Below are 14,073 nucleotides of genomic sequence, written 5' to 3' on the forward strand. Positions count from 1 at the left end.
TTGGCTTTACCTTCCTATTAATGTCATGCCCTTTCCACATTTGATCAGTTTATGTGATCACCCATCATATAGGACTGGTACTGCCCTGATTCTCCCTATAAGGACGCACTGAAGTCACCAGGAGACGTTAAAGCAGTTCGCGGGATGGACACCGGGCATCTGAATAGGGCCGGAGATGGGGAAGAAAACGACAGTTACGTGATGACAGGCTCAGGTGAAGCTGTTCTGTAGTCTTATGGGAAAATTAAAGACGGACATTCACAACTTACACACATAATCCTCCATGAGCAACGATGACCTATTCTGTTAGTCTTCACTTTTCCTGAAAACTAATTGCACCCATTACCTCAGGGATTCAAATTCAACTCCAAACTGGGTCTTAAATGAGTTTAATGATCTTCGTCCAGCCCCACTGACTCTGGGGCGGCCAACCCATGTCATGAAATCTGGCGAGAAAGAACTGGGTACAAGGAAGTCTCTTTAGGAACAACGCAAGGTGGAGAGAGAGCAACATGCGTGCAATTCCCTTGCCCAAACCACAGAGGGTGCTGTTGAGTTTCCGGTAGGCGTCGTTTCCCTCACACTTCAGAAATGTCTTCCTGCTCCACCATCCTTTGCGACAAGTTTGCCTTTCCTGAAGCGAGCTCTCCAGGGAAATGAATAATTACACAGAAATAGAAGGCTTAACTTGGTATCAGAGGAGGCGGGAGGGGGCCGGTGAAGGGGGAGAAAGCATATGGATTTTAACCGAGAGTGTTTAAGAAGAGTGAACAATGTTTTTAATGAGAAAAACAATCTTCAGTACAATTCAGTTTTATTTAACACACATATGTACACAGGGACATTCAGCACATATAGAATCTATTCAGTGGAAATGTCTTGAGAGGCAGACATTTTAATTCATTCGCTGTACACAGTGAGTTCGATCATTACATTTTCATACAGGTGTCACGTCATGTCATCTTTTGCTTGTAAATTACCAATGAAGCTGCATATGTCTCTACATTTACAAGGGTAGGTCCAGATACGGTGCCAACAAAATCAATATGACACTAAAAGCATACACTGGGATGACAATACGAAGTTTGCCTCAGTGCTGAGACATCTAAGCTGTGATGATGAAGTCTGGGGCTGTAGTTTAGCAAAACAGCCAAGGTCTCCTTCTGTGTTACCAAGAATGCAAACACCCATCTAGCAGTTAGTCCAACCACCAGATACCACCCACCCGATTTACAGAATAGTACTACTCTACTGGCCAGTGATTTGGGCTGTCTGTGCAGACAGAATGTGGGACAGGCTGGCCTCCGCCCACTGCCCAGATGTTTTGCCCCCTGGGCCCCCACGGCTTTGTTCCGGACCCCTGCGGTGTGCTCCCTTGTGTGTCTGTGGTGGCCTGCCTACTGTTTCACGTCTCTGTTTTAAACAAGTCTCTAAGGTGTACTTTTGCTTCATCATTCCAAAACAACTTCGTAGTCTAGAATACATCAATCCCTATTTAAGTTCATAAAGTTAAACACGTGCTGGGTATCGAGAAGACTCGGGAGCCCACTGGAAAAACCAAGCGCGCCTTTTGTTTACCTCAGGTTTTTCTACCTATATTAAACACAACGGCATGTGCACCAAACAAATACATCGACACTGGATAGTTCTTTGTTTCTTCCTTGGAAGCTACACATGTAATCTTTATAAATACAATGTACATGCATGCGGCATAAATTCACTTTTAAAAGAACACCCAAAGTCTAAATCCAAGAAACAGTACAGGTTTGTCGTCAATGCAAATAACATACTCAGATCGATAGGAAAGAAACGTCCTAGTGGTCTTAAGTTCTTAACGTGTTCCTTAAAAATCTGTTTCAATAAAATGACAAATGGATTTGTTCCTGGACTGTGATCTTATTTATTTATTTATTTATTTTTGTATATTACATAAACTGTGACAATCTACGCTTTTCCAATTAAATGCTCCCATTATTTTGGTTCCTCTGTAAACTTCCTATTTTCTCTGAATTTTACAAATTATTTTCTGTTTTTGCATTTAATAAACCACTGTGCCTAGCCAATCAATCAACAACTATCCAAACAAAGAAATGACCAAAGCCCTAACTATGTACACATCAAGATTTCTTAGGAGCGATTCATACAAATACAAATACAAATTTTATGGATTTTTCCCCATTACTATGGGTAAGAACCAGCATAATTTGACATATAGAAAGCAACCTAGTTAAAGCTTACTTCGAAGTGTGATGGACACTCACTGCAATGTTTGCTCAAATAACTTGAGAGCCCTCACATTTTCTATATTCTCCTGAATGCTTGTGCCACAGTTACTAATTTTCTAGGATACTTGTGTAAAAGAAATGTTGTTTTTGTTTTCCTTTAATTGATTGGTTCGAAGGCTGAATTGTAACTATTCTGTGATAACTGACATATGTCATACGCATGGGGACTGCAGGGTCTGTAAGGTTTCTGGAGAGAAGGGGTGAGGTCTCTCTTAAAAGGACCTGGTAGCAACAGACACAGGAGTCTTATTTAGTATATGCTATGCTTCCAAACTCCGTTCTTCATTATAAAAGTCCACTTAATAGATTAGTTACAGTGAGTGGATAATTATATTAACTAGATCATAAACAGTGATGATTTTTTATTTTAAACTACTAACTAGAATATTAAGCAGGATATGAGCATTTTAGAAGGCTAGGTGTCTGGGAAACTATTTTCTGTATTGAGGAAAGATTTTTTTGGTGTATTTTCTCATTCATCTCCGATCTGTTACGTGTTAATAAAGAAGTAGTGGCTAAACCCTAGGAAACTGGAGGGAGTCGTTTCCTAGCAGTCATGGGGGGAAAACCGGCCATGTAAACATGGAATGTTTTTGGGAAACAAGAATATATTTTAGGAGAGCCAAAGGAAAATGACTTCGCTAATTAGGACTGCCCCATTACCTCACAACCCAACGGCAAAACCACCAGGTTCAAGCGGCAGCCCAGAGGTGGGGTTGAGCTCCGAGCAAATGCTGATCTGGGCTGGGAACGCGATCACAGTGTTTTACTGAGCTGGAGGCTTCTGGTGCGCCCAGTGATGGGAGGGCTCCTAGGGACCGCAGACACCCCACCTCCACCCCTGTCCCTGCCTGGGAAAACGACCAAGTGTCGGCAGAAGGGCCACACCCTGCAGGGCGGCGTGCACATGCCTCTGAATCACGGGTGACACGAGCTGGCATCTGCCCGAGGGCCATGCAGGAGTGACCCGGCCCCGGCCGCGCCCCCAGGCGGCACTGGTGCGGGCAGGCACGGAAGAAGGACAGAGGACTCTCGGCTGGGAGAAAGGATGGAACTCGGAGGTGGCCAGGGCAGCCAGCACCCGCGTTAGACCATGAAGCGGTGCTCCTTCCCGTCGTGCGCCATGAGGATGACATTGCGGTTGGAAGTCCAGATGAGCCGGGCCAGTCTGAGGGCGTTGTGGGAGCCGGGCGAGGCCGGCTGCACGGGGGGCACCTGGTAGGTCTTAATGCAGCGCAGCTGGGGGGCCGAGTTCAGCATGCCGATGCTCCCCAGCAGCGAGGTGTTCATCTGGAGGGACACAGGGACACGAAAGCACACGGGTCACTTACAGAACCCTCTCCTGGTCACCCTCTCAGCCACGGTGCTGATTCGCATTCATCTGAGAGTCTCTTCTCAGTGTCTGAAACTGCGCTGGGGCTGTTACAGTAAATGCATAAATCCAGGGAAATCTGACTTCGTGGGTAGAAGCCGACAGCAGGAGAGGCCATCAATCTTTAAGAAGGGGGCTAAATTATAGATGTTAACAAAACAGCTCGGTCAGACAATCTCTGGCAATTGCGAGCACTTCCCAGGGCAGCCCTTTCTGTTCCTTCCCATCAGGGCTCCCCGCACCCCCTGAAGGAGTCACACACAGTCCGCCCACACACCTTTGCGGACTCCCAGGTCGCTCTGTGAAACAAAGCAAAGTGGGCTCTGTCCCCGAATCCAAGCGCAAGACGTGGTGACCCTCTCTCCCAAGTGCCTGTACCCACACCTTCCCTCCTCACCTGCCTTCTTCACAGAATTCAGGCTCTGGAAAGTTCTAGTTCAATCTGAGGGGAAACCTAGAGTCAACTGCACCTCAGCACCGGGTCTGTGGCTCGCCTTTTGCTGCCATGCTGAAGGGAGAACACTCCAACTTTACTGGCAATACCTTTTTATCAGTTGATTTCTGCTTTTTGGTGGCTTTTTGGAATTTGGTTTGAATCTTAAGTTTTCTTAATCTGTTCACAGTAGTGAAAAATAACATGGAAATTATGGCTTGTGAACAACTATGCGTTCGGTCCAAGTGCTAAATACTGAAAGGCAGTTCATCTCAGTGAACCGTTACCCGAGCAACGGGCTCTGAAGAATCCTGTAGATTTGAAATATCAGTTAACGTTTTCTCAATATATGTTTTTTTTGGGGTCATTGAAAATCCCATAGAAAACATACTGAAAATCAGAAAAGGGGTTTCAAAAATAGTATTTTTCTCCGCACTACTTTTCCTTTCCAATTCTTCTAGCCAGTATAACCCCCATCTAAACGCATACGATTCTAGGGTTTTGTGTAAGGCACAGATTATGATTCGATGTATACACAGGGGTGACACATGAAGCCCTGGCAAATCCTAGGACATGGATGATGTGTTACTGCTGATCTCACGCTCTGCATTTGGATCAGTGCAAAATACAAGCCATTCTTTTCTCTGGCCCTTCTCAGCAGCGCGATGGTGTCAGAGGGCGTAAATCATGGCATCTCTAGCAGGACGTGTGCAGGCTCCACTGACATTTTCACAATTTAAATCATCTTGAGTAATAACCCTTTTAAGATGACTAATGTTACTGATTTTCCTGCATTAATAATAGTGCCGAACACAACACAGAGGTGAAAAAAAATCACTAGTGTACGAGGTCACATTTTAAAACCAAATGTATGGTTATCATTAACTCTTTCTGTTAAAGTCAACATTTAAAACTAGAAAGTATCTTTCTGTCATCCTCCAGAAACTTCTTTCCTTGCCTCCTTCCCCCGCTCTTTGCAAAAACTCATTAAAAGAAAAAAAAATCAATGTCTTGTTGCTTTCTGAAGGTTCCCGAATAGTTTAAATATAAATAATGGTGGTGAGCTCGATTTGATAGTCCTTCCTTGCACAAAAAGTAACAGTACATAATAATTTAGTCCTCCAACAGAACAGATCCAAATGATCCAGAAAATTGGTGGTTGAAATTAACTGGCATAACAGGCACACTGTGTTTAATAAAAAAACAAAAACAAAAACAAAAACAAAAACCCACAAAAACCTCATTTCTCAGTTGATAAAAAACTACAAACTATTTTTCATTCTTTATGGATTTTCTATGAAAATATGTATGAAGCTTGAGTTCTGCTGGTGGCTCCAAATGCTGAGGGTATCCAACGTGCTCAGCCACTTCCTTATTTTTAGTTCTTTCCTGCAGAATTTAGCCACATACCAGAAATGTGTTGAGGGCCAACGGGCAACAGGGAGAGGGTACCTTATCGGAATGCCACAAATGGAAAAACTTCAACAACAAGTCCACCATTCCATCTGGGTTCTTCTTAAAAGCTGAGCCAGCCCATGAATGACTGATAAATCATTTGATTGACAAACGCCTTCAGAAGGGTCACACAGCCTTCCCGCCTCAGAACGGGGCGACGTGAAGTTCTGTGTGGTACGGCACTGTTACAGATGTGCACAGCTGGAATGATGGAGACTCTGAGGTCAACGAGAATGTGTTGCTCCTCAGACCATGCTTTCCCTAGGACCTCCTCAGAGTGGAGATGATCTGTAGTAGTAACAGTGAGTATTCGTTTTTCCAAAAAGCTCAGCCACTGAACGCTCATTACAACAACGAACCATGCTGATACTCGGTATTAATGTTTTCTTGACCAGTGACCATCGTACAAACTATGTGAAAGGGGAATCTGAGCCTCGAATGAATAAAAACTACCTGGAATTAGAGTAGTTGGTAACCTTAAGGTTTTTTTCTTGATTACAAAGATAATAAATACTCATTGTGGAACATTTGACTAATAAAGAGAAGTATAAAAGAGAAAGCAAAAGTCCCCTGAAATATTACTTCCCAAAGACAATCACTAACATTGTGGTAAACTTCTTTCCTAGACCTCCAAGTATGTGTACATACAAGGAAAGGTGGGTTTCAGGAATTTTATGTAAAACAGGCTCATATCAGAAGGCAGTCTCACAATCTGCCTCTTTTACTGAACAAAATGTTGAGAACCATCTTTTCAGGTTACTGGCCATAGATTTACAGAATCCTTTTTCAAGGGCTGAACAGGATTCTGTTTTACAATGGAATACATAACCATAAGGGAAACCAATATCCATCTAATTTACTTCTGGCATTTCTGAGAGAAGACACTCACTCCTTGGAGGGTAGTGGTGAAATTTAGGGAGGGGGCATCATGGTTATACTTGGTTTTGTTACTCAACTCCCGTTGTTCAAATACCAGTGGAGTCCCTGATGTGAAATATTCAACTTAAAGGGATCTGTTGTCAGAGGATCAAAGGGTTTGGAAGACTGCCTGATGACATCATTCCAGAGCTGAGTTTGTAAATAACTAGAAGGCAACTTTGGTTTTTCCTTCCCTTTAAAAATAATGCTTCACAAAACCAGTTCTGTGAAGATTTTTTCCCGAACACATAGAAACACATATGTAATTCATCAAAACAGGAAGTGTTTTAATGCAATTCTCAGTGTAAGTAATGCAGCACACAAACCTTTTACTAAGTCTCACTTGAGTAATTATCCTACCAATATTTCTCATTAACACTCATTTCTCAGCAAAGATTTTAATAGCTCATAGCTTTTGTAAGGTCCTGTATTAATAAGACTTCATTAAGTTTTCAAAATATATTACAGTACATTTACTGGAATAATATAAAAGTATTATCATACATCATTAGAACTAAACAATATGTATCTAAATAAATCAGCAAAGCCCATTTTGGCAGAGCAGTAGGAGATCCAACAATGCTTTCTAGACTCTCTTTAATCCAAATCAACCCCCACCCCCAGAAGAGGGTTTAATGTATTTTCTTGATAAAGCAGAAATGTTTCAGAGCCTTCTGCTGAAATTTCAAGACCCAAAAGGGTACAATTTGAGAAATGGGCTGCATTTTACATCCTGCCATTGGGTTTGGAGGCTAAGACCTGAGTGTTGCTTGAGCTGCCCCCTGGCTCCATGCACTGCCCACCTACACGTGCGGAGAGCAGGAGGGGACCCCCGGGAGTGGAGCAGCGTGTGCACCAAGGAAGGAAGCGTGCTGTGGCTCCACTGTGCGGGCATGACCACGCTCACAGATGCGCAGGTTCAAGTGTGCTTGGCAAAGGCCAGGGGCAGCAGCCTGAGCCTGAAGAGTGGAACTGGAAGAGGAGAAGTATCTCGAAAAGCTACCATCTATCTAATGAATGATCTCGAGCTCTAAGCTGAGAGGGGATGCTAACCCTAATTCCCTCAATGCACAAGGGAGGAACTTTGGTAAAAACAGAAAAAAAATTCAAGGAAGGGACGAACATATCCAAACAGAACCCTGAACACCTAGATAAGGAGAAAAAGGTTTACCATACAGAAAATCAGGAGGATGTTGGAAACAGTTTCAAATCTGGCTAAGTTAGGAGGTACTCCTTTATAAAATGAATTTTTTTCGGGGTGCGTGGGTGGCTCAGTGGGTTAAGCCGCTGCCTTCGGCTCGGGTCATGATCTCAGGGTCCTGGGATCGAGTCCCGCATCGGGCTCTCTGCTCAGCAGGGAGCCTGCTTCCCCCTCTCTCTATGCCTACTTGTGATCTCTGTCTGTCAAATAAACAAATAAAATCTTTTAAAAAAAAAATGAAATTTTTTCTTTCTGAGAAAGTCAAATTGGACAAAACCAAAAAGATCTGTTCTTGTTTATTCCACAGAAGAAATCGCGGATCAACCCAAGCTCCTTGAAAGCAGGGACCTGTGTCTTGCTGACTCCATATCTCTAAAGCAGGGGCCAGCACCCAGCACTTCAACGTCATTGAATAAATGCGGAATGAATGTGGAACTTTCTATGCAGTCCTCTTGGATTCCAAGACAGTGGGGAATAGCAGAAAATTTCTATCAAAGTACAGCTGGTTTAGAGAGACCACAGTATAGAAAGACAGTTGGCGGGGAAACCCTTTAAAGAAGCATTGTTGCAAGGGTCCAGTGCACGGACGCCAAACGGGCTGGCGGTGGGACGGTAGCAGCACAAACCACAGGCCCCGCGGTGGCCCCCTGGGAGAAATGGGGACCGGGGAGCTCTCTAAGGAAAAGGGTTTAATATGAGCCAATTAAGATGCTGGAGATATATTCTGGGAGAAAAGATAATGAGAAAATAAACTGGAAAACTAAATTAGATGAAGAGCAGGAAAAGTCTGTGACAGATTTGGAAGTTGTCATGCTTTAATAGCATGTTGTTAATTAAGCAATTTATTGTATCTGTTTTACATTTTATTAGGTATTGATTTTTTAAAAACCATCATCAAGTTGTGCTGAAGTCTTATTTAAACTTTTTTTTTTTTTTTTTTTTTTGAGCTTTCAAGGCAATAAACCGAGTCTCATAGAACATACTTGCATCCTAGGAAAGTAAAGGTAACAACCAAATTTTAAATTGGCTTTTCATGAGGGAGGGAGTTGCTAATGTTTAATTTTTTTTTTATAACTCTCAGGAGGAAGATAATTAGAAAAATGGGATGGAGATTAATCACTGAGGATGAAACAGGTTCTACTGTAAAAATTAGGTGCTCAAAGTTAACACGCATTTTAATCGGAATTAAACACAGGCATTCTCATGAACTGCCGCTCAATCACACTCAGGTTTTTAAAAATGTTTTGATAGTTTAGGAATGAAGAGCCCTATGTGGGAAATTCAGAATGCAAACAGAAATGAAATTCCATAAGCAGGATATGGAGATAACCCCGTGCTGCCTTACCCGTGCCCCCCACCCTCTGGAGTTGTCCATATCCTTGCACAGGGCCTCCCTGGCCCGTGCCTTTCTGGCCAGGCCCTCAGGCACGCCGTGCCCTTGCTTACTCCTGGAAGGCTGCTCCCTTTCCCTAGATCTGCCCCACCTTTACCATCTGGCCCTTCTTCAGTCTTATCCTGTCTCAGTTCAGATGTCACTTCCTCTGTGAATGGGTCCCACAACCTTATTCTCAGGCTCCCCTCTGTGTTCTAATTGCTTGTCTACTTCCATGTGCCTCCCTCAAACCTCAAGCTCTGCGAGAGCGGAGCCCACTCTCTCCAGACGGCTAACTGTATTCGCAGCGCGCCCTGCATGCTAGCATGTGGCACAGAATCAGTCAGCGATAAACTCGTGATGCCTGCTGGGAGAGAAGGGGAGGGCAAGAGGAAGGGCTGGTGGGCAGACCTAACAGGAAGCCTCTCTTGGCAAAAGCAAATCATGCAATACACTTCAAGATCCTGTGGCATCTACCCTTACCTGCCAGAAAGAAATGTGGCTGTCCGTATTTGAGTAGGTGGCAAGATAGCGTCCATCAGGAGCAAAGGCCACGGCCGTGATTGGTCCCTTGTGTCCATGGATTGTCTAAAATAAAATGCACTCATTAGCGGTCTGCAGTCCACAGAACTACTGCACATACACGTGCAAACGCACATACACGTGCAAACGCACACACATGTGCAAACGCATTCAGTGTTGAACGAGTTATGTCATGGAGATCAGATACCGTCATGTTCTTGATTTATAAAATCAGATTAGAAAAATAGGGAAAGCAACCAAATTTCTCTCGCTGATATATCCAAGGGCTTTATTTAATTTTGTTCTGAAGAATCGGCCTATATCCTAGTTGGGAGAACAGGATGAATCCAAAGGAAAAGTGTGTATTAATGGGTGAACCGATATGTTAATTCATGTGTCCATTAGAGGGAAGAATTTTACAATTAATTAGGAAGGGAAACAAGTGAGGACCAAATCAGTGTAGGAACCTCACTCATCTGCAATGAAAACCAACCAAAGCTGTATCCTAAGAGCCCTGTTTTGAAAGGAGTTAAAAACTACAATTTCAACCCTTAATAATTATACATTTTTCATGTTTTATGCTTCATTTCCCACCAATAACACTGTATTTAAATGCATAAGGCTGCCATTAGTAAACACACGCACACGTACCTGGTGGGGGTTTGAGCACATATATAAATCAAATACTATTAAAAACAAGTTAACAGGGATAATTTTGAGCCTCTGCCAAATAGCTATTATTGATTTAACCATGAATTGACAAAAGGGAATTGTATTTTAGACTAGGTCTATGATACGAGGTCTTTACTAGTAAAAAATTACACTCAAGTTTCATGATACTAAATTATCAAAAATACTGGCATACTAAGCAAATTAGCATAATATTATATTAAAGTCCTTTCAGTCAACTACTAAAGGTCATACCTCTACCACGTTAACCAATATTCACTCTACTTCCAAGCTGTGGGTTAGTCTCCTCCTTTTGTCTGAAAGGAATGGAGAAATATGTTCTCTCAAACTAAGACAAAACCAGGAAGGTTTATTTCCATCTGCTATTTTTTGATGAACAATTGTGAACCCTGAGTCCTGGCGGGAACATCAGGCTCATTAGGTGACTCAGCCCCATACACACCGTAAATGTCAGTAAGAATAGTCTCCTAATTCATAATGAGTGATTAAAATGAGGTAGGGAGGGAGAAGAGAGGGATGGGGATACAGCCTGTTCCTCAGTTGTTCTTTGGATCTTGTTCTTTCCTGTTATTAGACAGGGCACTGTGGGATCCAAAATAATGCCTGTTTTCCACACTCAGTGAAAACATGTTCTACTGGTAACACGCTGGGCTTTGGGCTGGCAGAGAACGCTGCTCTGAGTCAGGCGGCCTGGCTTGCGTTCAGGCTATACTGCTTGCTGAAGGACCCAGGGAAAATGACGTTATGTTACTGAACCTGAGTTTCCGCGTCTAGAAAGTGGGAAAGATGATGATGATAATATTGATAATACCCGCCTCAAAGAGCCCTGCAAAGATTAAATGAGCTACTAGGGATGTAGCACTCTGCACAGTGATGGCACATGATAAGAATCCAATAAGTAATATTTATGTTTGTATTAGTTCCCCTCACATAAAGATGACCAGACATAAAGATTTGAAAGCTGTTTAGGAGAGTAGACCTTAAATGTTCTCAGCAACAAAAAAAGAAATGTAATTATGTGACAAGATGGAAGTGTTAGCTAACGCTGTGGTAGTAATCATTTTTCAATATGAAAGTTTACCAAACCATCACATGTACACCTTAAACATGTATGTTACATGTCAACTGTATCTCAATAAAACTGGCAAAAATTATCAGACAAATGTAAACAATCACAAAACTTGATTACTCGAGTATACAATTTAATGAAAAAGAGATGACCTAATCATGTATCCCAGGACCAGTATCAGCGAGCATACGAGGTTGTCTAAAAACAGATTTCATTTCATTAAACAGATATGGGAACTATCCATGGTGATAGGCCACTAATGTGCTAAATTAAGCAACGGGGTGAGCGTGCTGAATAATTATCCTGCCATCTACACTAAAATGAAAATTATTGTGGATGAGTGTAAAGGGAAAAACTGACAATTTCCACGTACTAGGTCAATTTAATGAGCTCACTGGAAAGCATCTTTAATTGTTTTTTTAAAATCAAGATTCAGTTCTGCTAAAAATGTGAAAGCTTATGGGGCCAATTTAAAGCTATGTTATGGCAAGACAGTTGATTAGTAAGTCCTTGCTTTAAAACAGAAGTTGCAAAATGAAGACCCTTAAGCTAAAAGCAGGTTGTAGGTGTGTGTGGTTCGGCCTGAAAGATGTTTAAAAAATGTTTTCTGGGTCCACATTCTAATTCATCAGATACGGAAAATCAAGATTTCTAACTCTCCTGAAAGACCAGAAGCTCTGGCAATCCTGGGTCTTTGTTTGCATGTGGCCACAATAGGCAGGGATGAGGTGAGACGGCTCCTTCGGCCTGGACACTTGTCCTCCATGTCCTCAGTTCCATCCCCCCCACACAAGAGGGGCTGCGCAGCTAACACTGGCTGCCTGGGTCCCTTATTTCCTGCCTGGTCTCTCCTGGCATTTAATGCAACCCTTCCATTAAGAATACCTGATTTAAAATATTTTCTTCTGCAAGAAATAAAAAGTGTTGGTGGGAATGCAAAACGGTATAGCCACTATGGAAAACAGAATGGAGGCTCCTCAAAAAATTAAGAATAGAAATACCATATGATCCAATAATTCCACCACTGAGCACTTACCAAAGAAAATGAAAATACTAACTCAAAAAGATATATGCCCCCCTACGTATACTGTAGCATTATTCACAATAGTCAAGATATAGAATCAACCTAAGTCCATCAATAAATGAATAGATAAGGAAGATGTGGTGCACACGCACACGCACACATACACACACACTAATATTACGCAGCCATAAAGATGAGAACATACCCTTCGTGACAACATGGACAGACCTAGAGGGCACTATTCTAAGTGAATTAAGTTAGACTGAAAAAAATAAATACCATATGATTTCACTTATATATGGAATCTCAAAAAAAAAGGAACAAAAAGCAGAGTGAGACCCATAAACATAGAGAATAAACTGATGGTTGCCAGAAGGGGGCCAAAATGTGCGAAAGGGAGTGGGACTTCGAGGCTTCCAGTTATGGAATGAGTATGTCATGGGAATAAAAGGTACAGCAGAAGAAGCACAGTCAACGATACTGTAATAGTGTTGAACGCTGAGAAGCAGTAGCTTACCTGTGGTGAGCACAGCATAAGGTATAAATTTGTAGAATCACTATGTTGCACACTTGAAACTAACGTAACATTGTGCATCAACTATACTAAAAAAAAAAAAAAAAAAAATCCAAAAAAACCCAAAATAGCTTCTGCATGTACTGGGGTCCTAGTGTGCACATAAAGTGTGAGTAGACTAAAAGCTCCTCTGAGGACAGTGAGCCCTTCTTGCAAGCTCCCCAAAGCCCAGCCTTGTGTAGAAGTGGATGATCCTCCTTCTGGAGTTTGGGCCCCTAGATCTCAAAACAGAATGTTAAACCTGCCTGCCTTGAGATTAGCACTCATCCTTCATCAGCAACCAGGACGTGCTTCCGACAATAAGAACCCAATGGTGAGCTGGCCATCAACCAGGAGGTCCAAAGGATGTTCCAACCCAACAGTCACACGAATGTACCTCCCTGTGCAGCTAAGTCAGCCCTGTTGCAAAGGCAGAAAAACCAGACATGGTGGCTCCTTCAGAGAAGTCTTCATGAACTATTTTCATAATACGTTTTCATCTTTCAGAGGGGGTGGGTATTTAAAACATTTGCTTCACAATTACTTTTGTGTCAGCTGAGGACACTCTTCCTTACATTATCCAGTGTCTCTCACAGAAGACCCTGTGAATTAAATGTCAGCTTGGACTTTTCTGCCAGTAACATGTTTACCTTTACTCCTAAATGTTGCTGCTTTCTTGTATCATGTCACAATAATTACATAACCTTAACGTGTTTGCGTTACCGCCAGGACACGTATGTTCCTCCTGGGTGTACAGTGTCAGTACGTCCTCATTTCACAATCATTGTCCTCCTTCCATTTGTTGTTGTTGACATCCCATCAGACACTGAACTGCATTTCTTTAAAGTCTGTTTTGGGCAAAGGGGCACTACACTTAAGTGTATACACACCACATGCACACGTACATGGTTAAGATACTGCTAGGTGCTGCACAGTGTATCTTAACGTGGCCTAGAGAAAACCCCGAAACACAGACTGCAGTGTCAGCTTAGAGACCTGTTGTCTTGTGAGGAAGCAAGGACCACTCACGGTAGCTCAGTTTGCCATATCTGGTGAGTTCAGCACAATCTCAGTCTAAGAGCTGCTTCAGAATGCAATGTCATGGAAATGCGGCCACTGTCTTTTGTTCTGAATTTCTGCACTTCTCAGATCTGTGCAGGCACCACCTGAACTGACTTT

At 42.5% G+C, this 14,073-nt stretch overlaps 1 protein-coding gene across 2 annotated transcripts in view; it reads right to left on the reverse strand.

The window, feature by feature from the left end:
• Positions 1-762: 762 nt before the first annotated feature.
• Positions 763-14,073, reverse strand: part of LOC111154249 (WD repeat domain 7) — a 364,619-nt gene continuing 351,308 nt past the window's right edge. For both annotated transcript variants that reach the window (XM_022513750.1, XM_022513748.1), the window contains 2 exons: positions 9,520-9,624; positions 763-3,575 (listed from right to left, as the gene is read on the reverse strand). In XM_022513750.1, the coding sequence (XP_022369458.1) occupies positions 3,372-3,575; positions 9,520-9,624 (309 nt within the window). In that variant the 3' untranslated portion in view covers positions 763-3,371. The remainder of the gene's footprint in view (positions 3,576-9,519; positions 9,625-14,073) is intronic.

Source organism: Enhydra lutris, unplaced genomic scaffold, assembly GCF_002288905.1.
Source record: "Enhydra lutris kenyoni isolate GAN:26980312 unplaced genomic scaffold, ASM228890v2 scaffoldscaffold36, whole genome shotgun sequence".
Classification (NCBI taxonomy): domain Eukaryota; kingdom Metazoa; phylum Chordata; class Mammalia; order Carnivora; family Mustelidae; genus Enhydra; species Enhydra lutris.